The 22,037-nt window shown below is 42.7% G+C and overlaps 2 protein-coding genes across 2 annotated transcripts in view; one reads left to right on the forward strand and one right to left on the reverse strand.

Moving 5' to 3' along the window:
* GAS6 (growth arrest specific 6) overlaps nucleotides 1-18,831 on the forward strand; it is a 43,411-nt gene extending 24,580 nt beyond the window's left edge. The window contains exons 7-15 of the mRNA XM_076360407.1: nucleotides 1,796-1,921; nucleotides 3,042-3,163; nucleotides 3,936-4,054; nucleotides 4,452-4,641; nucleotides 10,052-10,216; nucleotides 11,763-11,931; nucleotides 13,555-13,727; nucleotides 14,567-14,795; nucleotides 18,245-18,831. Of these exons, the coding sequence (XP_076216522.1) occupies nucleotides 1,796-1,921; nucleotides 3,042-3,163; nucleotides 3,936-4,054; nucleotides 4,452-4,641; nucleotides 10,052-10,216; nucleotides 11,763-11,931; nucleotides 13,555-13,727; nucleotides 14,567-14,795; nucleotides 18,245-18,396 (1,445 nt within the window). The 3' untranslated portion in view covers nucleotides 18,397-18,831. The remainder of the gene's footprint in view (nucleotides 1-1,795; nucleotides 1,922-3,041; nucleotides 3,164-3,935; nucleotides 4,055-4,451; nucleotides 4,642-10,051; nucleotides 10,217-11,762; nucleotides 11,932-13,554; nucleotides 13,728-14,566; nucleotides 14,796-18,244) is intronic.
* The window catches only part of TMEM255B (transmembrane protein 255B), an 81,141-nt gene continuing 77,467 nt past the window's right edge, over nucleotides 18,364-22,037 (reverse strand). The window contains exon 10 of the mRNA XM_076360425.1: nucleotides 18,364-18,402. The gene's annotated coding sequence lies outside the window, so the exon portion shown is untranslated. The remainder of the gene's footprint in view (nucleotides 18,403-22,037) is intronic.

Raw genomic sequence — 22,037 nt, forward strand, 5'->3', positions numbered from 1 at the left:
CGCTGGGTTCCACTGAGCAGCCCTGGTCTACTCCCTAGCCCAGCAGAGACTTGCTGGTAGCTCCTGTTAGCTGCACTCCGCTGGGCTTGTACTGGGTGCACCAGCCAGCACTGCATGCCTGGGCTTGTCAGCGGTCGCACCGTGCTACTCCAATATCATAACACAGGCGTGATTCACAGAGGATTTGTGGCTTGGATTGTGCTAAATTGGTTTAGCTGATCAGTCCTCATAGCCTGACATTGAGAGGAGGAACGGCTGGCCAGATGCATTGTTGTGATTCTTTCCAGTCTCACGCTGTCGTAGAATATAAGCCATTTGTTTCTCTCTCGTGTGTTTCTTATTTTAATTTATTTTTCTAAATTTGGGTGTGTGCAGCAGCTAATGAGTTCAGATAGACACAGATGGATAAATTCACTGCAACTGAATATTAATAGCTGTAGAAAGGCCCTAGTGAAGGTTGGCAACTGTTTTTACACAGTAGCTGAGACCAGAAAGTGAGGATCTGAAGTATCTGATTGAAACTGTGGAATGAATTTACATAACCAGAACTTAAGCAACTGAGATTTTAAAAGTGTTAAGAAACTGCATGCTGAGACACAGACTCATTAATGATCACAGGTGGCTGTTAAAGTTATGTGTATCTCACGAAAAAAACAGGCAAGTCTGTGTATATACCTCTTACAGATGGATGTGACAACATATTTCTAAACAGTTTGCATACCTGATCTGAACAACATATTAATGCTACCAGCAAAAAGACAAAGAGCAGGATCGTATTTCTGTGTCACTTTCCCTGTTTAAAGTGATGACTGTACAGATTACATGGTATCCCTTTCTAATGGGAGCAGCCGCTTAGAAGAGCCAACTTCCCTGTTGAATTGTCTTCTGGTGCCAGTTGGCATGGACAGGTGGACGGCAAGTGTGCTCACAATTACATTTGTTTTCGGATGTGCGTATATTTGTATAATACCCTAGTACTGTCTGTCAGAGCACTGTCAACGTAGCCTATTAAGCACAGGCCAGTTCACTCCTATGTGGGAAAATCTCAAAGTGTAACATGTAGTTGTGCTTTTAACATATGCTAAAAAGCAAAAGTAAATATTAAACTCTCAGTATACTGCAAATGTTTTGTCAACACCAGGATTTTGCTGGGTATTAGTTAACATGTTAGAAAAACACTTGTTTGTTTTTACGGACCTCCAGTTCCAGCCCATTGCCTGCCTTTGTGGTGAAACCCCACAACATCTCTCAGACATGACTTGTTCTTTGTGACAAATTGGGCTGCCTCAATTCCCATCTACCACTACAGATCGGCAGATTTAGATCATAGTTTTGTGAATGCGTGAAAAATTATCGTTTGCCTGTCTGCGGAAGGAGAACAGAAACCTGTGCTGCTCCACAGGCTGCGTGTTCCTTCTGTGTTTTGGTAAAATTCATACTGCTGTTCCTCAGTTCCTGCTTGCTGCTTTTTAACCCGCAGTTTCAGCCCCCTGAATGGAGTGGGGCTTTTTGGTTTTGTGGGAATTGTTTTGTTTTACAGTTTTTCTCCTGGCTCATTTTGCATTGTTTTTTCCAATAGCGGTTAATGGCTTAAAGAAAGAAACAACAACTGGTTTTGAAAGCCTGAAGTAACTTCTTACAGCTAGCTAACCCTAAAGGTAGATTCTTAAAGATACTGTTTTTTCAGTTACCAAAGTAATAGAGGGATCTCTTGACCCTGAGCCCACTCCAGTGTGCGAACAGTGAAGTGATTATGCTCATCTGAAGTCGTGTTTTTTAATTGCTTGTTTTGCAGACATAGATGAATGCAAAGCATCAGGAGACATCTGTGGAGAAGCTCATTGTAAAAATTTAATAAGCTCATACGAATGTCTTTGTGACGCAGGCTACAAGTACGATGACATGAGAAAGACTTGTCAGGGTAAGCTCATGAAATAACATCACGTTAGCATTTATTACATGATATAAAGCTATAAAAAAAAAAGAAATTTAATTTCAGGCTTCAGTAAAAGCTGTCTTTTTAATCTTTCTTACACACTGGACTTCTGTTCCCTTTCCCTAGTTGTGAGTGAGTTTGCAGTTTGTGGTCATCTTTGAGTTCATCGAGTTTGCAGTCATCTTTGATGACTTGAATCAAGCTGTACGAACCAGAGTAGTGAGATTTCTTTAATTTGTGACAAGTACAAGATCTGGTGGAAGCTCAGAAGCATCTGTGCATGTTGCTGTCTCTCTTTGTAGGACAAGAAAAGTTACAGAGCAGTAGCTGTTCTTTCAAAACCTGTCTTGTGGTATTACTCTGAACTAGGAGCTTAATACGCATTGGAACCATGCACAGTTCTGCTGGCTACACTGCCTGCAAGCTTTCTCAACAGAGTAAGTTTTGAAAGTATTCCAAAACTAGCATTGTTCCCTGCCTTTTGTCTAAGCTAAGGTAATGACTTGAATCACACAGCAGCCAGCCCTACTGGGCTCTAAGTGTTTATCTGTGCCTGAAGAGATCCCCGTGGGCCATCACAATTTGTTTTCCTGCATTTGTTTGAGAAGCGGATAAAAACAAGCCGAAGGAAAAAAAAGAAAACAATGAATGAGAAACTCAGCTTTTACTTGTCTGTTGAGGATCCAGCTGCTGAGTAGCAATGAAGCAAGTAGTCCCTGAGTTGAACCTGAGTTGAAGGAGCAGGAGCCAGTCAGCACAGGCATAGCAGAAGGGGGCTGAAGGGAGGAAATCTTGTCTAGGAGTTAAAGCCCAGGGCTCTGAACCAGCAGACAAGGAGTTGAGATCTGCTTCCAGCCTTCCTACTGATTTGCTGTGTATTTTTGGGCAGCTGGAATCTGTCTGGGAAAACAGATTTGTGCAGATGCTAATTCTAACTCTTCTCTCCTGTAAAGGTGTGGCATAGGGTAAGTACTGGCTACGGAGCACTTGGGCACGCTCACATGAAAGGTGCTGCAAAACAGCACTGATAATGGTTTTTCCTCCAGATGATTCATGTTTAAACAAACTCAATTGCTGTTTTCTCCTCTCTGCTGATTTTGCGTAGATATAAATGAATGTGAAGAAAAGCTCTGTGAACAGACCTGTGTCAACTCGCCAGGAAGTTATACCTGTCATTGCGATGGCAGAGGGGGAGTAAAACTTTCCCGGGACATGAATACATGTGAGGTATGTTAGTCTTCATTGCTGTAACTGCAGAACAGACCTTTATTTTACATTGCAATTAAGAATAACTGGTGAAGCTCTGGACCACAGCCATTTGACCTGAGTGACCAGCAGGAGGGAATCATATCGGCAAGGCCATGTGAGCTGGGGACAGCAGCTGTCCTGAAAAGAAGGGTCTCATTAGCCTTTTTGGGAGGAAGTTCATTCAGTCTCTCTTCGCATGCTCCTCTTGTCGCCATTCCGAAAAGAGCATGCCAGTGGTAGCCCTGCCAGCCCTTTGTTTGGCTATGAGTTACCTCTGGCTGCACAAGCTTTTCTGAATTAGACCCAATAGGATGGTGCAAAGGTCTCAGGGCATATGGTGTAAGTTACAGACCAGCACTTGCACTTGACACTTTTGTCCTCCAGGCATTTGAGGTGGATGGGCTTCAGTGGCACAGGCTGCCTCTGCGGAAACCAACCAACAGCAAGTTGTTAGCACATCTTTTGTTGCAGGCACGACGTTGCAGTAGAAAAACCTTGTGCTGTACCTTATGAGTATGATTTCATTTTGCAACAGGAAAACATTCCTCCGAGGCGGATAGGAGGGAGGAGGGAAGGAAAGAGGAAATGTTCACAGTACCAAAACAACTGTATTTTGAGAGTATAAACGTTAAAGTGCCCTAGCCTGCTATACGTATAGCAACTACATGAGAAAAGAAGAGGAGACATACTCTCTGATTCTCTTTCTGCTGTGTGAGGAGAACGAGCACTCAAAAATGTGTTTTGATTATAGAACATAATACCGTGTGTGCCTTTTGCTGTTGGAAAAAGTATTAAATCCTTGTACCTGGGGAGGATGTTCAGCGGCACTCCTGTTATCAGGCTGCGCTTTAAAAGGAAACAACCGACGAGGTGAGGACAATTTAGAATGACAGTCGAATGCGCTGTCCGGCTTTAATGCTTGCAATGGAGTTAAGTCGTTACAATAACAATTATTCTTATGATCATCCTTATTTGTTTGGATTATGGAGTCCTGTAAGGCGAAACATTATCCAAACCAGTAATTGAGAAAGGCAGCCTTGACCGCAGAGCCCCTAGGATAATTACTGAAGTACAGTAATGTATTCTTTATTCTTGACGCTATTTTAAAATCTGTCTTCACAGCTTAAGTCTTTTAGGAGTGCATTGAAAGCTAGTATGTTTTAACAGAGCTTTATAATTGTTAGAATTGATGCTATCTGTATGGAAAGTACTCTGTGGTTTTTGAACTCTGCATAACTAATTTATTTCTTGGCACCTGTGCGGTCAGACTTGTGGCTGAGTTCGACTTTAGAACCTTTGATCCTGAAGGTATCCTTTTCTTTGCTGGAGGCCATCAAGACAGCACATGGGTAGTCTTGGCTTTGCGCAAAGGACGGCTAGAGCTGCAGCTGAAATACAACGGAATAGGCCGCGTGACCAGCAGTGGACCGCTTATCAATCATGGCATGTGGCAAACGGTGAGTCCAGACCACTGCTGAGACCTTACCCTTTCTTGGCTTGTTCCCAATGGGCTCTGTCAAGTGCAGCTAGTCTTTGTGTATTCTTGAGGAGATGCTTTTCCAACCTACCTATCCATTCAGTGCATGCCAGGACATTTTACATTCTAAGGTGAGAAGGGGATATTTTTCCTAACAAATTGAATTATACTTTATATCCATTGTAAACTAGACTGCATCACTAATTTGCACAACTAGAGCAGACACAGTGCCTTTGAGATGCAGCAGTGCTAAGCTGGCTTCATCTCAATTTGAGAAGATGCCCTCTGGGTGAGGGTTGGAAGGGAGTAAGAGGGAAGGAACTCTAGCTGTTCTTTTAAGGAAGTTTCCAAGGGTGTTTGGTGTGTGGTTGCTTTTGTTTATTCATCTGTTTGTTTGTTTGTTTAGTCACAGGGCTCAGATTGTCTGAGCCCTTGACAAATCTCTTATGCTACAGTATCCTTTTTTTAAAGTCTTCAGGCTTGTTTATATACAAAATAGACCATTTCCCTTGAAAGATATTGGGGTCTATTAGAACCTCTCTGTTTACTAATAACATAATCCCAGCAATCTTGCAAGACGGCACACTGCGTCTTGGAGCTTGTAAGGATTCATGTTCTTGACACTCTCGCAGAACATCTCCTGGTGATTCTGGAAGCATCATGGGTGTTACCATTTGTGACAGGATCATGAAAAGCATCCTGTAGTATGATCTACAGTAGATCAGCAATTTATATATGCCTTCTTACTTCTGCTTTTTCCTCTCCTTTCATTTTTTCTTACTTAATTAGATTGTTTGACTTTTAAGTTCATGTGTCTCTCAGGGAGTGGGTGGGAAGTTCTCAGCTAACTCACATATGAGACAAATACAGACACTGGTAACTGTGAATAATTTTCTGTTTTAAATTTTTTAGTATAAAAAATTTCAGAATTATACATTAAAGAAAAAAGCAAGGTGGGAAAAATTTTGTTTCTAATGCATAAATAAAGAAGTCCTTGAGTGCATTCACTGTCAACTACTGACATTTGGTAATGTTTCCAGCAGATGAGGTGATGTTTAATTCAGTTCCTTTACTGTCAGTGAAACAATTTTAGATTCCAAATGGAGAGCTGTAGAGGTTCAGCAAAGCTGTAGATAAAATGTATGACATGCTGTATCTTTACAGGTACGTATAGCCTCAAGCCAGTTCTTACTAAATTTGTTGTAAGATTTGTTCTGCTAATTTGAAATATGGCAATTGTAATTGCCCGCACAGGGAGGATGGTGATGGAAGATGTGAAATGCAGAGTTGATGCCACTGGGGTGACTTGGGAGTCACAAAAAGTAGTCGTTACCAAGCTAAACCATTCAACACAGGAGTGTAACATACTTGATAAATGCCAGACCTCATTATGAAGTAATTACAAACTTTCCCATGTTAGTTTTGGGGGAGACAGCTGAAATGTATTTTCTTTCTTCAAGTAATACAAAAATGCTCAAACACATAGGAGTTACGAGGTAAACAAAGGCTGTGCTTGCTTTCGGCAGGGAAAGAAGGCAGTATGATAAAAGTAAGTATCATTTTTAGGCAAGAATTATTGGTCTCCTGCCAGCCGTCAGTGTCAGGGCTCTTATCCCCAGGTACCATCATAACCAAGAAATTGCCTGGCTGAGTTGCTGCAGCAACACGCGATTTGCACATTTTCTGAGGGACTGTATAAATCCCCTAGAAACCCTTCCCCAAGACTTTTGGGACAGTGCAGACTGAGCTGTGGGTGCTGTGCGGTGCAGGTGGACAGGATCCACGCCAAAGGGGGGGCAGAGGTGTCCCTGCAGCCAGCAGTGCTGCCCTGCACGTGGGCTGAGCAGGGCCTGGCAGCTGCCAGAGATTTAGTAAGGCATGAGCGGAGGAGAGAGCGTCGTGCAGTGCTGGCACAGGAGTGCTTGCCTGGAGCAGGTCAATGGCCATAGCTCTGGTGCCCGTCTCCCAAAGTGAAACTGTTAATGCTGTGCCTGATACTGGCCAAAGGCAGAAGGATTTACCCACAGGCAAATGGCAGCAGGAGGAAGGAGCCTTTAGTCTCTTGACTTCATGGTTAACTCACATCTGAGAGTTGGGATGCTGCTTGTGTTGCTGGGGTGCTGTTGGTTTCTCCTTTCTCTGCTCTGTTTTCTTATCCCTTGCCTCCACCCTACAGGTACTTTGTTCTCTTCTGCTTAACATCCAGTGTCACCCCGGTCTCTAAATGCCATTTAATCTATATGGCTGAGCGATAAAACTATAAATCTGTTCCTCCATTTTATCCTCTCCCTCATTTCTCCTTTTTCCTCTGCCCAGCATGGTTTTTAATTTGGGAAATCCTGTTGAGAAGGGGTTATTCTTTTTTATCTGTCTCCTTTTATAAAACATGTAGCCACACATTTCATTTTAAGTATGGACTTGTGTGTACTTTTCAACCTCACCTTCTGTGAAGCACAACCCCAACAGCCTTCAGAGGTCACAATCCAGACTCAAATGCAGTTTGGGAGCTTTACTCTGGACTTCAGTGTGCACAAGATCAAGCCCGTAGTTTTGGTTAGACCTAGAACAGTGGAGTTTGGATACTGGTGGGAACTTTATAGGGGTTGTGAGAAAATAGTAATTTTACTATTTAACTTTCAGCAGATGAAAAAAGAATGGTTATTTAAAAGCAAAACATGAGAAAAAGCACCAGCGGTGTGTGTCTTTTGGTCTCTTGAGCAAAAGTTGCATACTTTTATGGAAATATGAAGGCATTTTCAAAACTTCAGGCCAATATTTCTACCTAGGTATTTTCTCTGGTGTTGATCCCTCCTAATCTATTTTTAAATGATCATTCCCAGCATTGAAAACACAAACAAGCAAGCCTCAGGAAGAACTTCTAATGTAGTTAGTTGTGTGCAGTCCAGCTGGATGAAGTGGCATGTGTGAACTGATGATAGTAGAGAACGCACTCGCCTTCTGTTTGTTTTGCATTTCCAAAAGAAGTCATAATTTTGTCTTATTTTCAATGTTTAGTTTAGTACTGGCATGAGGACAATATGGTTGGCAAAAATAACAACCTACCTGCACTGTTAAATGTCAGAACTGAAGGTTAAACAATCACAAGCAGATTCGTATTTGGCTTTAACCCTGCGGCTGCCTGTAGTCCCATCCCTTTTCAGTGCTGTCCACTTGCTTTTCAGCAAAGAGCAGACAGGCTGGCTGTGCGCTATGAGTTATCCAGGGCATGAGTCCAAAACACAAAGCTGACTGCCCTTATGGCTAACCATATGGGAACCCTTAGCTGTGAGAACTGCCTGCCCGATCACCCGCGAGCACGCTATGGCAGGCGGCAGCTAGTTGCAAGGAGAGAATTACAGCAGTCTGCTCACTACCGAAATGCTTCCCCTTTTGGTTTGTCGGTGGTGGTGGTGCACCAGCAATTAAGCTTTGAATATAAGGAACCCGAGCTGAAGCTGCCAGAGGGCAGCGTGAAGTAGGCAGAATGTAATTTCCTAAACTGGAATTTGTTAAGAGCTTGCATGGGGATTAACCCCTTCTCCTATGGAAGTTTCCACTGATTTGGGTTTGTTTATATTAATGATCAGAAGCAGCTAAGAACTCAGACTAATTTTTTAAAATTTCTATGTTATTACTTACTATACAATCTAATAAAATTTTAGAAGGCCCTGAATTTTGGTGGCCCTGCAAGTTGCAGAATTTCTTCACTGAGGAAGAACAGTAGGGGCATTGCTGCAGCCGGCTTTTCCCCGTTCCCATTTGCTCCGTGGCTGCCCGCGATCCATGCTAGGAGCAGGGAGACGGTCTGTGCCAGCTCCTTGCGGCGCTCTGTACCCCAGTGCGTTAGGGCAGCGGTGACCGCCACACCGAGCAGAGGCGTCCGAGTGAGCTTTTAGCCAGATAGCCAGTGTAGCTAAGCCAGTTTGGCTGTGGCTGCCAGGACCTGTGTGCTTACGTTCCCACCCACTGAGTGGACTTCACAGCCTGCCAATGCCCAAAAAAGCCTGTTTGAGACTGGCTTGTGTGTCTCCATGGAACGCAGTGGGGAGGTGTAGATGCCACTTTAAACAAGCAAGCTTCAGACAAGTAAATTCATGTCCTGTAGGATACGGCATGGAGCAACACACCAGCTGTAAACAGTGTTTTAGCAATATAAACCAGACTGTACTGGAATCCACGGGAGAAGAAAAAAGTTTTATATTCTGTGAATAATCTTTTCAACTATCAAATTCACTTAATCTTCATTACTGAAGACTGCAATCCAAAGGGAGTGTCCAGGAATAAACCTGCTCAACCCTGTCATCCTTTACGTTACAGCCACAGAGAGACAGCTCAGCGTGGCTGATGGAAACAATTTTGGGGCAGCTACTCCCGAAATGCAAAGAGAAGGATGCTCATGACCTGGCCTACTAGCAGGGAGAGGGAAGAACAAGTCTGAACAGCCGCTGAAATAGATATTTGGTTCTATACAGCGGCTCACTGATGGAGGCAGCATCTGGGTGTCCCGGGGAGCAGAGCTATATGGATGAAGAGTGGGGTATCTGTCATGGAGTGGGAAGAAGGAGTGCTGTGTTGAAGATAATGAAATAGAGGAGGTCCGCTCGTTTCTTCTTCTCTGCAGGAAAAAAGGGGTTATCTTCCACTACGGCCACAGAACGCCCCGTTGGTAGCAGGACCCAGGACCCAAGGCGCAGAATCCGTGCTGCTGTTCAGCAGCCTGCTGTGTGTCAGCTTTGTGCTTTGCCTCCTCCTCTCCCTGCCCCGAGCTGGCTGCTTTATAGTGCTTCTCTGTGCAACCTGGTCATAATGAAAATTATGAAATTTTTTTGAAATTTCAGTAGTGATAGAATCTTCCTAGAAGTAGCTCTTTGGAGACATGGAGGTAAAACTTGCAGATACCTTCTGAGAGAAAAAATATTGCCTATTACACATTTTTATTACCCTCTCAAATATGACATCTTCTTCTGTTCTTTTTTCAGGGGCCAGTATTCAAAGACTAGACTTAACGTGGCTGGAAGGCTTCTCCTTTATGTTTCACGGGCCTAAAAAAAGACATCTTCTTATCTGTCTTTCCAGCTTTCCTTTTACATGCAGTTGCAATAGAAAGTTTCTCATTAATAACTCGTTATTACAAATGTCATGTAGTTAATCCACTCGTATTTTGAAGTAGCTGGGCTGTCTCGCCATTAGGGCAACCCCAGGTTGCCGTCTAGAGTAAAGATTTACATATCAAGGTGGAATGTAACTTAAAAAGTAGACAAAGAGGCTCGGGGACAGAAAACATTTCTCCATCTTGGGGATTTCACTAGTGGTGTCTGTCCTTAGTTGAGGCTGCAGATACTAAGTTCTTTTTATACTGAATTATTCTATTTGCAATTTTACTTTTTCAGATCTCTGTTGAAGAACTCGAAAGAAGTTTGGTTATAAAGGTCAACAGGGATGCAGTTATGAAAATAGCTGTCTCAGGGGATCTGTTTACTCTAGACAAAGGACTGTATCAGCTGAATTTGACAGTAGGAGGCATTCCTTTCAAAACAAAGGACCTTATTCTACCGGTAAGAAAGCACGATCGCTCATGTTGTTTTACATGCCTGAAGGGCTTGATTTCATCTTCTCTTGGGGTAATGTAGGTCCTTCCTGAGAGCAGTTCAGCCTGCCATGAAAGGTGGAATTATCACCTTCTGGATACAGCTTTCTCTCCATTGACTATAGAGGGAGCCTAAGCCAGTAGCAAAGGTGAGACTCCTGATTTTTTGATTGGTGAGTTTGGGTGAGATGTATCCCACCCTTGGCCTGCAGAATTAGGACACGGCAAAACTGGTGCACATGACAAAGCCTTGAGAATTAATGGTGGTTGTGCTGGCTTGGAGGCCATGAGTGGCCCTGGTGGGCCAGTGGGCACACCGCTGTGTGAGGGTACCGTTGTGCCCACTAGGTCTGCAAACAACATTGGGGACACTTTTTGTGTTGTGACCGAAGTTTGTGCTTCTTGTGTATTGTATCACAGTTTTGCTGCTTGTGTTTGCTGTTTCAGTTTAGTAAGACCCAAGGGGAAACAGAAGCTTATTTTAATTTATTTCCTCCTAATTCAAGTAGATAGGGCATATGAATAAAAGTTAAGGCACCCTTTGGGTGAGATTGGATGATTGCTGTGTTTCTGAAATAGCTGCTGCTTGGGCTGTTTTGAATGTCCACCACACACAGAGTTGGCACCTTGAAACCCAAATTGGCATCTCTCTATTTCTAAATGAGGTGACAAGCTTGCGGCTCTGTGACTGGGAGTGCAGCAGCTGAGGAAGGCTCCTGTTCCTCACAAGAAGCCATTCAGGGCCACTGCTTGTCTGAAACATTAATATCGGGGTGTGGTCTGAATACAGGATTGAGAGCCAAAAACTGCTGAGGTTTTTATCCTGGCTCAGACACTTAATTCTCTCTCTGCTTCAGTTAATTGGGCGTAATGGTGCTGGTTTAGACGCTTTGCAAGGAGCCTTCTCTTTACATACTGTCTCACGTTTTAATGCTGACATTTGGTACGGGACAACATAACTAGAAGCTGGAAGGAGCAAGGTGTGTACAGAGCGGGGTGCCCATCTTGTGGCTCAGGCACCCCTCCCTTAAGCCAGAACCCAACAACGTACCATGATCAGGTCCAACATCTTGTGTGTCATGAAGGCTGTTTGCAATAACACACAGGATATTTTTTTTAACTTCAAGTTAGCCTCCAGCACTTGCAATGCAGAATTACAGGAGTTACACAGCTTTGGCTACAGAGCTTTAGAAGTAAATTGCACTAATGATGTGCAGCATGTAGAAGCAGCTAACAGAATCAATACAACCAAATCAGCACCTGCGTTAGCTAGTGCCCTTCTGTCCTGTGGAGACAAGCTGAGCTCAGGGGAGTTTCCTGGGGAATACTGACTACTTATTTGCTTTGTGTTGTGGAATTGGGGTTGCCGCCAATTGGTTTGCATGTGCATAACATGTCAAAATGATCTCCCCTATTTGATATCATAATATAACTCAGGATTCCTCTGCACCCAAAATCAGTTATTCTTTACTGAACAGTAGTTTGAGGCGTGAGATACTGCTTTATCTTCCTAGATAAACCCTCGGCTGGATGGTTGCATGCGGGCATGGAACTGGCTGAATGGGGAGGACACCACTATCCAAGAGACCATAAAGATGAATGAAAAGATGCAGTGCTTTTCTGTAGCAGGACGAGGGTCTTTCTATCCTGGTCGAGGTTTTGCTGTGTTTAATCGTACTTACAGTAAGTACTTTATTTTTTATTTCTGACCTGTTGTCCTGCCATTAATCATACTTGGTTAATAAACAGTTTAAAGCTTGCATGTACATGCCAGGCTCAGTGCTGATCGATGCAGAAAAGACTGGCAGCCGTGGGTGGAGAGGGAATAGCTAAACTTGTGGTTCATAGCAAAGGAAGGCCTATGTATGATGCCCAGCACGGATTAGGGTCTCTCTGTGTAGCTCCAGTAATGCATTTTACATCCAGGCTGGCTCCAGCTCATCTTCAGCATTAGGGGCTTCACATCCCTCTGTCAGCTGTGTAGCTGGGTTCCAGCCCTATCTGCTGTTTTCTCCTAAATGGGAAGAGCTGCAAGCCATAGGGCTGTATCCTGAGCTTATGATGGACAGAAAATCCATATTGTCTGTAGCAAAATGTCCAATATCAGATTCACTTTTAATCCTTGGGTGGTATTCGTTACACTTGGGACAAACACACTAAGCGTATCTCTGATACAAGCTGAATGAAATTGGCCTAGATACAGTAATAACAAGTTTCAAACTACACCTGGCCATACTAATTTAGCACTCAGAAAGGCACCTTTTCTTTATTCTGGATTATTCTGTTTGTTTATCTGTGCGATCAACTGTCAGTATTTTTAAAAACACAAATGCCAACCATCTATTTTAGTTTTGTGTGCAAGTCCTCCTCTGCAGAAGCCTTCTGTGCATCATTATGTGGATTTTTCTGCTGTGCCATTGCAAATTAGGGAGTATCAGGTGTCTGTCGTCTCATTTACCACATGGGTTCAAAAGCTGCAAAGTAGAGACAATGCAGCATCTGAACTGCAGATGACAACGCTCAGCAGAGATGAGTCCTCAGCACCTGCATTTTTGTATTCTTTTTTCTACAAATGATAATCCTTTTCTTTTGGCTTTGTAACGGTAAGCTTTATAAAGAACTTCTTTATTGTATTTCCAGATGTGGTGAATCAGCATAGCTAATACTACTGTGTAGGGTGGTTGCAGAAACAGTATTGAAATGTTTCTTTGTAGCCAGCATCACCTTTTAAATTACAAGGGCACTGGGTCAGTAAGAAAGAAAGATGCCAGAGTTTAATTCAGAGTTCAGCAGGTGAGATAAAACATCCCATGCTTCTGAGAGGTTGGTGATCAGGAAGCAGTTAGGTAGGTGATCAATATAGTATGCTTATATCCTTTTTCAGTTTAATACAGGCTTTCATAGAAATGTTTCCTGTGTGTCAGATTTAGACTTAGATTCCTCAATGATCTTTGGACAGTCAAGAGCGATGCAAAAATTGGGTGCCCTAACTTGCAGCAGCTCTTTGAATGCGTTGGACTGACAGCCATGGGAATCTGAATCTCTCTTTGTGATAAAAAAGCTTAACCTTGTCCTTTGACGTTCTGAAAGGCAGCAGAATGCAGACGGTAACAAGAGGAAACTGATGCCATTTTCTTCTCTGATTTATGTTCGGGTGCTTTGGAATTTTTTTTTTGAGTAAAAGAAATGTGGCAGTCCCTCCACATGCTCATCTATCTGTCCTCTTCTCCAGGCAGAAATTGCACAGCCTACCCATTTGACCTGTTAGTCCTATGTTTGTCATGCTACGCATTTCTTCTTCTGCAGTGCAACCTTCTTCTGGAAATGACACCAAGACAAGTTGGGAAATAGAAGTAAATGCTGCAATTCAACCAGCAACAGATACTGGTGTGCTGTTCGCTCTAGTTACAGAAGAAGCGTCTGTCCCTTTATCACTATCTCTGATTGATTATCACTCCACAAAGAAACTGAAACAACAGGTACAGACTTAAGCATTTTTCTAGAGGAGGTTCCTTGCTATTTCCTGGCAACTGAAAGTCATTTTCAAAAAACAGTCATCAGGTTTGCTGCCTGCCTGCTTATTTGCCCCCACCAGTTCAGAACATGGTCTGAGACTGAGGTGCTTGGCTGACACCGAAGTTCTGCCTCCTGCGGGTGTGTGTCAGACACTGCTAGGGAGCTCTTTGCAAATGTGGTCTAGGTAAAAGATGGAACTGGTCTCTTGAATGCAGGCATATGTTGTTATGTTTTTCTGGCACAGAAGCTGTTTAATGCCATAAGCAAGGAGCTCATCAGTAACAGTCCCAAAGTAGTCAAGAGACAGGCTTAGGTGTCACTCCAGGTGCTGTGGAAGGCCAGTTGTGATGGAAGCTACTGATTTAATAGTATTCATAATAAAAGGCTAGATTCTGGCATTACGTAAGTGTAAATCAGGAATGATTTCACTAAAACCCATGAGCCAACTTTTCATTTATAGTAGACTATTTCAGTTGGAAGGGACCTACAACGATCATCTAGTCCAACAACAGCTCAGTCTATTTGGTTCCAGTGCAATATAGCAACCTCTTTAAGAAGCACTAAGAATTCTCCTTGAGAAGCCAGTGGTTACGACTAACAATTAGTCCCACTGGTTCATTGTTTTTTCATCTATGCAAGTGAGATCAGAACATGATCAGCAATAGTAATAAGGCTAATTCTCTGGTGGCTCTGCAATATCTTTGTGAACAAGACCACAGTGGGGTCATCCTGGCCCTGAATAAGCGTGGCTAGGTATACTTCCGCTCACTGCCTTTTTTTTCTTCTTTCCCCTGCTGTCTAGTTTATCATCATAGCCTTGGAGAACACAGTTGTGTCCAGACTGGCAATAAATCTCTGTGATAAGAAGGAACACTCCGTGGACATCCTCCTCAAGAAGGATCACTTATCCCTGAGGGTAGATGGGATAGCGGGAGAGAGTGAACTAAGCATCTCTGAGTTAGAGGACAGCCTGTCCATCTTGGAGAGCTCTTTGCAGTCAACGGTGAAGACATACGTGGGAGGATTGCCAGGTGAGCATCCAGTTTTGTAGCATGGACTACAGACTCCCAACTCACCTCGCTGAACTGGCAGTCAGGAAAACTGTCTCTGTTCATCCAAGCCGGGAGCCTCCTTCTCTGTTTCTGCTTGAGCAGGCTTTGTCTGCAATGCATGTGGTTTTAACAGATGTGAGGTTGTGCTTGACAATTATTTTTTTTTTTTGTGGAATGATTGTGTCCTGAGGACAGCTGGAGGAAAAAACAGAAAGAGGACGTTTTGCTTGGTCAGCAATAGGAATGATTTATCTGAAGGATAGCTGTAAGCAGGGTCATTATCTTAAACCTGGTAAAATCCATAGGAGCTGTACCACAGGCTCCTGCAGTGCTTCATTAATGCTCATTAGGTGAGAGTGTGTGAGCACTCCTTGTGGGGAGTTCCAGTCACCTCACATTGTTTTGCCTGATGCTTGGGAAGCCCAGTGTGGTGATTCTCCCTGGCTGATGTTCTCTTTGAACTGACCACAGCACTACACAATTAACAGATTTCCTCCCAGCAGAGCGTACTTAGGGCACAACCCAGGGGCTACCACAATTTATGGCTTTGCTGGCTTTTCAGAAACAACAGGGCTTCTTGTTGGAGGTCAGTTTGCTCCTCTGTTCTGAACCTGGAAGATCATGAATCATGAATTTTTGGCCAAGTTTGGGGGTTTGTTTCTTGTTCTGGCTGAACTGGTTTATCAGTCCCTACTGCTGAGGAATGCAGTTAAGGAAACACTTATGTCTCTGATGCACAGCAGTACATCCTATTTTGTTGCCAGCAGCTAAGCAAAATCTTGCCCTTACTTGCCCAAGCAAGGGAGGAGCAGCAGTGTTGGCCTCTTAGTAGGTGCTGAAGCAGTCAGGCTGGAACAGGGTGGCCGAGGTGCCATGTGTGCCAGGACACATGGCGTGACTGTTCCCACCGTGAACAAGAGTTTACGGAGTATTTATGCCGATGATGTAAATGGCTCCTAGTCACACCTAAAAGGGGGAGGCCACACACTCTGGGATGTTCACACACTGGCAGGGACAACGCTGAATCCCCAGATTGAATTGTCCGAGCTGGCCATTGCACAAGGAAGACAGGTCACCTGCTTTCCTTCAAGTAGCTCTCAAATGCACAGCAGAGACTTTCACAGCTCAGAAGACAATCCCATTCTGTTGCTGTCCCGAGTTCCCTGTGGTTCGCTTAGACTAACCGTGCTGGGTGAAGCACAGATTTTAATTAGCCAGAACTAAGTGTGAGATATCATAGCTATGGCTGTTTAGACCCAGCTGGCTTCTGTAGGTTTAGCTACTTTCCCCCTTTGACCTGTTCTGCTCAGCAATGGGAATTTCTGCCTGTGGTCTGCTTTTGCCATTGAGAGGAACCCAGCACTTGCATCGAGAAACCTTGTCATTTGCCAAAAGAATAAACATTTCAGAACTTTAGTTGGATTCATCACTCTGGGTTAAATAACTATACCAAATGGTCAGATCTGAGTTTTGCTCACGCAAATATTGAAAACATTATGTTGGTTTTGGTTTTTCCCTGCTTCCATACCCTGTGGAAAAAACGAAGTATAGTGGTCACGCTTAATGTCTTTATTCCATTTGCCACAATTAAAGAAAGAATTCTGGGTCAAAATATGTAGTATGTCCCATCCTAAGTACAGCTAATATTGCAGATGTGGAAGAAATATTATTTAGAGTTTCAAGAGATAAGGGGGAACATATAGGCATTTACTACCTTTTCTATGGTATTTTCGGTTCTGGTAAATCCTAAATTATGTAATTTATATGATGCATAGGTATTTTTCCAGGCAATGTGTATACCACCAGATGAAGGAGCCTTTAAACAAGACTTCTGAGTCTTTACAGGACCACATTTCAGACGGATACATTTCTAGTCAAAACAGAAAATTAAATATTTGACCTGATTTGCAATTATAACACAAATTTTTTTTTTTAACTAAGTTTTGATAGTATCTTACAAATTCATCTCAAAGCCCACACTGTCCTTCAGTCAGCCCTGTGGCACACGTAGCAGCAATCTGCATGAGTCCTTAGACGAGTGTTCAAGCCGTTAAGCCAACACTGTCAACTTCTTCCGAGTCAAAATTTAGTTTACATTCATGTGAGGTACTACAACACAGATGCCCCCTTCTCTTAAGCAAATTTCACAGATAAAATTTGGTAAATGGGGAGGAATAGGAAATAGCTAAAATGATTAGTTTAAGCAACTACCAAACAATGGTACTTTTCAGCAAGGAAGCTGAAAAATTTATAGTATCTCTTTGTGGCTTACAGATCCCACACAAATATTCTTTCTCTCAGACTCAGTCCCAGAGTCTGTCCTCAGTCTGAGCTGTGTTTGATCACATCAGCTTCAAATTTGGCCCTGCGTGTCTCCAGGCAGAATCGTTTGAATTGCATATGATCTCAGGTCAACAGGACAACCTATTGTTCAGGTTGTCCTTGTTTCAGTGTAAAGATAAGGGGTTTACTTAGCTACCTATATCACTGTGAGGTTAAATAATCTTTGAGACATTCATTGCTTTCCATTGCACAACCAGCTTGACTGGGTCGGCTTTGGGTTGTAAATAAACTAATAACCTTTGGGGAAGGTTAGAGGACACAGTTCATGTAAATTTTCGTGTTATTACTTTATTACGTGCGGGTTTTCTTGTTTATTTATGGTCAAATTGTATATGATGTTACAGAAGTTAGTAATAAGATATTGACTAATTTTCTCTAGTCTGTTGGACTGTACTTAGTGTCTTCTTCCTTGCTATTTGTTTTCTGCCTCTGGTAAACTGATCAAAAGTACGTCACCAGTGGATCTCTGTAGAAAAAATTAGTCTCATTAGTCTTACAACTCAACTGATGTATTCCAGCACCTTTCTGATGAATGCCAGCAGCCTCCTTGTGCATGATCAGAGAACAGTAAAGATGAGTGCAGCAAGTGGTAGAGGCTGCGTACAGGAGGAGCCTTCCCGTCATGAAGTTCTGTAACCTCTTGGCAGATATTTTGAAGAGAGAGAGGGAGAGCATTAGAGGAAGGTATAACAACTCCACTAAAGACGAAGTGGAGGGTTCAGAGATGGAGGGGGGGGACATGTCGAGACGGAAAGCAGCGTGAACACAGCGTGCAACTGGAGTGAAGCCTTGCTGCTGTGCAGCACATAGTTTCATCAGGACTGGAGGCCTTGCAGAGACACAGAGCAGCTGAGGAAGGGTTCAGCCTGGGAGAAGGGCTTTTGTGCACGAGAGCAGATGGCGTTTTCCCCATGTCTGGGATTGTACTCCTGCCTTCTGCTGAGAGGGCCGGGGGGTAGGTAGAAATCACAGAGTGGGGAAGAGGAGAGTTTGAATTCATTGAAGTGATGCTCATCTGAGCATGGGTAGGACAGGTCTGTATTCAAAACCAGGCATCAGAGATGTTTGTCTCCCCTTTCACACAGACGTTCCTGTGACTTCCACTCCGGTCACCGCGTCCTACCACGGCTGCATGACCGTCAGGCTGAGCAACAAGGCACTGGACTTAGACGAGGCTCTCTACAAGCACAGTGACATCACCTCACATTCCTGTCCTCCGGTTGAGGCGGGTCAGTAGGTACCACTGCAATGCGAAAGTTTTATAGTCAGAAACTTTCAATGCTTTTCTTTTTTTTTTTAAAGATATAAATTATTCAGACCTACCGCACTGCGTGTATAGTTTCTCTTAAACACTGAAGTTATGTAGGAGCTACTGATCCTTATGTCAGATTGATTATTGAAATACTCCTTTGCTTTGAGGTTTAAAGGTTGTAATATATTTGTAAATAGTTCAGAAGACTAATATTAAATAAGCCAAAAGTACAGAATATACCTAAAGTGAATGTTATCTTTAGACTGTAAGAGACAGTTTTATCTGTAATGCGGAAAATCTGGTAATATATGAGTGTGGACTGGAAGAAAAATAATAATTCTGTATTATTTTTTATTACCAAACACTGCTATATGATTTGCAAAATATGAGAGAATAAAATATTTACATACAAGTTTTTAATTTATCTGTACTGAAATTATTCTGTATTCTGTTGTTTGGAGGTAATGACGCAGGCTATGCCTGATGTGGAGATTACACTAGTCGGGGGGGGTTGGGTTTTTTTGTTTGGAGGTGGGGGGTTTTAAGTGCTTATGTCAGTATTATATATCTTCTGGGCTGGAGAGCAAATGGATGCTGCTATTCTTATTGCTAGAGTTTCTCTTTCTGGTACCACAGATAGAAGACTCAATTGTGACCTTTAGAAAAGCTCTTGGTCAACAGAAAATGGGAAGCAAAATTGGGTCAGCAGGAAACAATTAGAAGAAAAGACTCAATAAGTTGAAAGCCATATGGCTTTTGTGTCAATAACCGCTGAAGCAAATGATGAGGTGTCAAGAATTGGGGAATATTATCTGGCAATGACATATTTTTGCTGCTTAATTTTTAGGTTGCCTCATTCACTGTGAGCCTAGTGGGAGCAGAGAGGCTTGAGACTGTGAGAGTTAGCCAGGCCGAATTGCAGTGTGGTGAGAATATGCGTGTGGGTTTACTCGGGAGAGGCTGTAAAGCCATAAAGTGCATTCAGCTTTTAAACTATCCTTGTGAAGCTGGGGTGGGCTTTGCCTAGCCTGCTTTGAGGCACTTAAATCTTGTTTTATTTCGTCCTTGTCTTGCATCAGATTAATGAACTGAGAAGGACAGGTATCTGCTGTGGTGGAAATCCAAATACTGGGTGCCTAAGGTTACCCTATGCTTCAGAGGGTTAACATGGAAAATGTCTAATCCTAATCTTTTATAAATTGTTCCTGGTCATTCTACGTCATGCTTTGCCTAGTCAAATACGGAGATGACAGATTAGCCTAATAATCCACACCTGTAACAACATCTGTGACCAAGCTGTGGAGATATAACTGTCCCAGAGGAAAGGATGGAAGAGGGAGAAGACTATCCCAAACATACTTGCTGGTAAGGATCCCTGTTTTATTTAGCAGAGAAGAGGAGGGTACTCTCTTAGCCATTAGACAGCATGACATCATAGCTCCGTATCATGACCAAATTAGGCAGCAGTAATGCAGTAGGGCAGAAAAGACCAGAGCTTTACCGCTTTCAACCAACCTACTCATTTACACTTACAGGAGGACCTGTCAAAAGACTGTTTACACTCACTAGACAGTAATAATTTATTGGCAGAGTGTGCATGGCTAGGAAAACCCAGTAGTTCTATGTTTTTGCTTTTTTTTATTGAGCAAGGGAAACCATGTTATTCCTGAGAGTGCTTTCTGTTAGAGTTGATGACTCTGGATCAACTTGTGATATGATGGAGAACCCAAGAAACATTAGTTTAGTATCTCCAGTGAGAGCCAGGGATCCTGAAGATACTGTGGTTAATAGCACTTCCACACTGCAGCGTTTTGTTTTCTGTGTGTTTTTCATGGTTGTTTTAGTCCTTTACCAAAATACATCTCCCATCTTTTTAACTTGGAGTAGCTCTAATGAAAACAGTACAAACTTGGAAGACACCTACTATTCTTTAAACCAAGTAGATGAAACAAACCCTGTTTTACTTTGTTCTTTTCAAAGGAAGCACGTTAGCAAAATAGTCTTATGTCTGGCATTTTCGTATAATTTCTGTGGTAGTTCCCAAAAAACTTCCATGTGGCATAAATGAATCACAAACACGTCTGACCTTTGTGTTAATGTAAGCGGTACTATTTATGAGGCCAGAATTATTTTGGATCCTGGAAACGTGAATCCTGTGGTACAGTGTGGTACGCTGCAGTTTCAGACTTCATATTATGTGAAAAAAAAGACTGTAATTCCATTTTCTAAACCAGTCTAATTCAGAGCAAAAATTTCTCCCAGACTTTGCATATGTGTGCATGTATGCAAAGATATTTTGCATAGACCACAATGCCCCCAAACCCAAAATGTGGTTTAGAAGAGAAAGCCAGAGTTTGTAAGTCTGGGGAATTAGAGAAAGTGGGGGTCTTTTGTGTCAAGCTGGATTGTTTTTAATACCCTACAGCACTACCACGCTGGAGGAAGAGGCAGCTGCTTCTATATGCCATTGAAAAGAGGAAAAAAGTGATAAGCATTCCTTCATTCCTCCTCAGTCACTGTGCTTCGACCCAAGAGAAATATTGATTTATTTTTTGTTCTATTAGCAGTCTAGGTGCTCAACTCAAAGGGAGCAAGTCTGTTCTGGGCTTTGAATCCCCAAAATGAACCCTGGTGGTCCCCCTGGTAGTATTCATAGTGAGTAAAAAAGTATTCATAGTGAGCAAAAAAGCAAATTTGTAGTTCCGCTCATTTCTTGATCAGGGTGATTGTGCTCTTCACAGCATGCATTTGCACAAGAACTAAGCATTTTGGATGTGTTAAATTAATGCTTAAAGGAAAAATAATCGTCTCCTCTCTGACTTCTGTTTCTCTTAACCAGGTTCATATAACTCACCTTGTCAACAATACATGTAAGGCAACTTGTCACTGATGTTAACATCGCTGGTCTAGAACTCTGCATCTCAGAAAATCCTTCTTAATTGAACAAAACATGGTTTTTGCTGTCCATATAAATTAACCTCTGATCTTATGTGTATTAGTACTGAATCTGCTTTTTACACATAGAGGTACAACACGTAAATTAACAAATTTCTTGAAAGGTGGAAAACACTATGTAAAAAGCTGATCATTCTTTGTTCTGTTTTCAGCTGGTCTGATGGTGTCACTTCCTTTCAAAGGAAACTGTCAAGCAGCCTGGTTTTGTTTATATAGGGTTTTTTTATATTTTCATAATATGAAGCAGCTGCTTAAAAAGTTAATGAGAAATACCTTCCTTTCCCTGCTTTGCTTTTTGGCCTTTCAGGAAATTTCTATAGCTTCACTGCTGTCTAGACTGTTAAGATCTATAGAGCGAGCAAGCAGCAGCACCACCCTTCCTGCAGGAGCAAAATGCAGTGAAGGGATGGAGCAGTCTGATGGGTTTTCATGCTGGTATAGCCACTCCTGCCCCAAAATATGGCAGCCATGGGCTAAGAGGGATCCCAGCTCATGTGATGCGCAGCAAGGGGGCAGGGTGCACACGACAGGGACAAGACTTTGTTCCTGTTGATGGCACTGCTACCTTCATCCGTTCTGTTTCAGTCGTCGTAAAATGCTTGGATCAGGTCTTGATCAGTTTAAAAAAAAATAACTGGGGTTTAACATAGAGTGGTTTTGGTTGTGGTCCT

The sequence above is a fragment of the Aptenodytes patagonicus genome, chromosome 1 (assembly GCF_965638725.1).
Source record: "Aptenodytes patagonicus chromosome 1, bAptPat1.pri.cur, whole genome shotgun sequence".
NCBI classification, from domain to species: Eukaryota; Metazoa; Chordata; class Aves; order Sphenisciformes; family Spheniscidae; genus Aptenodytes; species Aptenodytes patagonicus.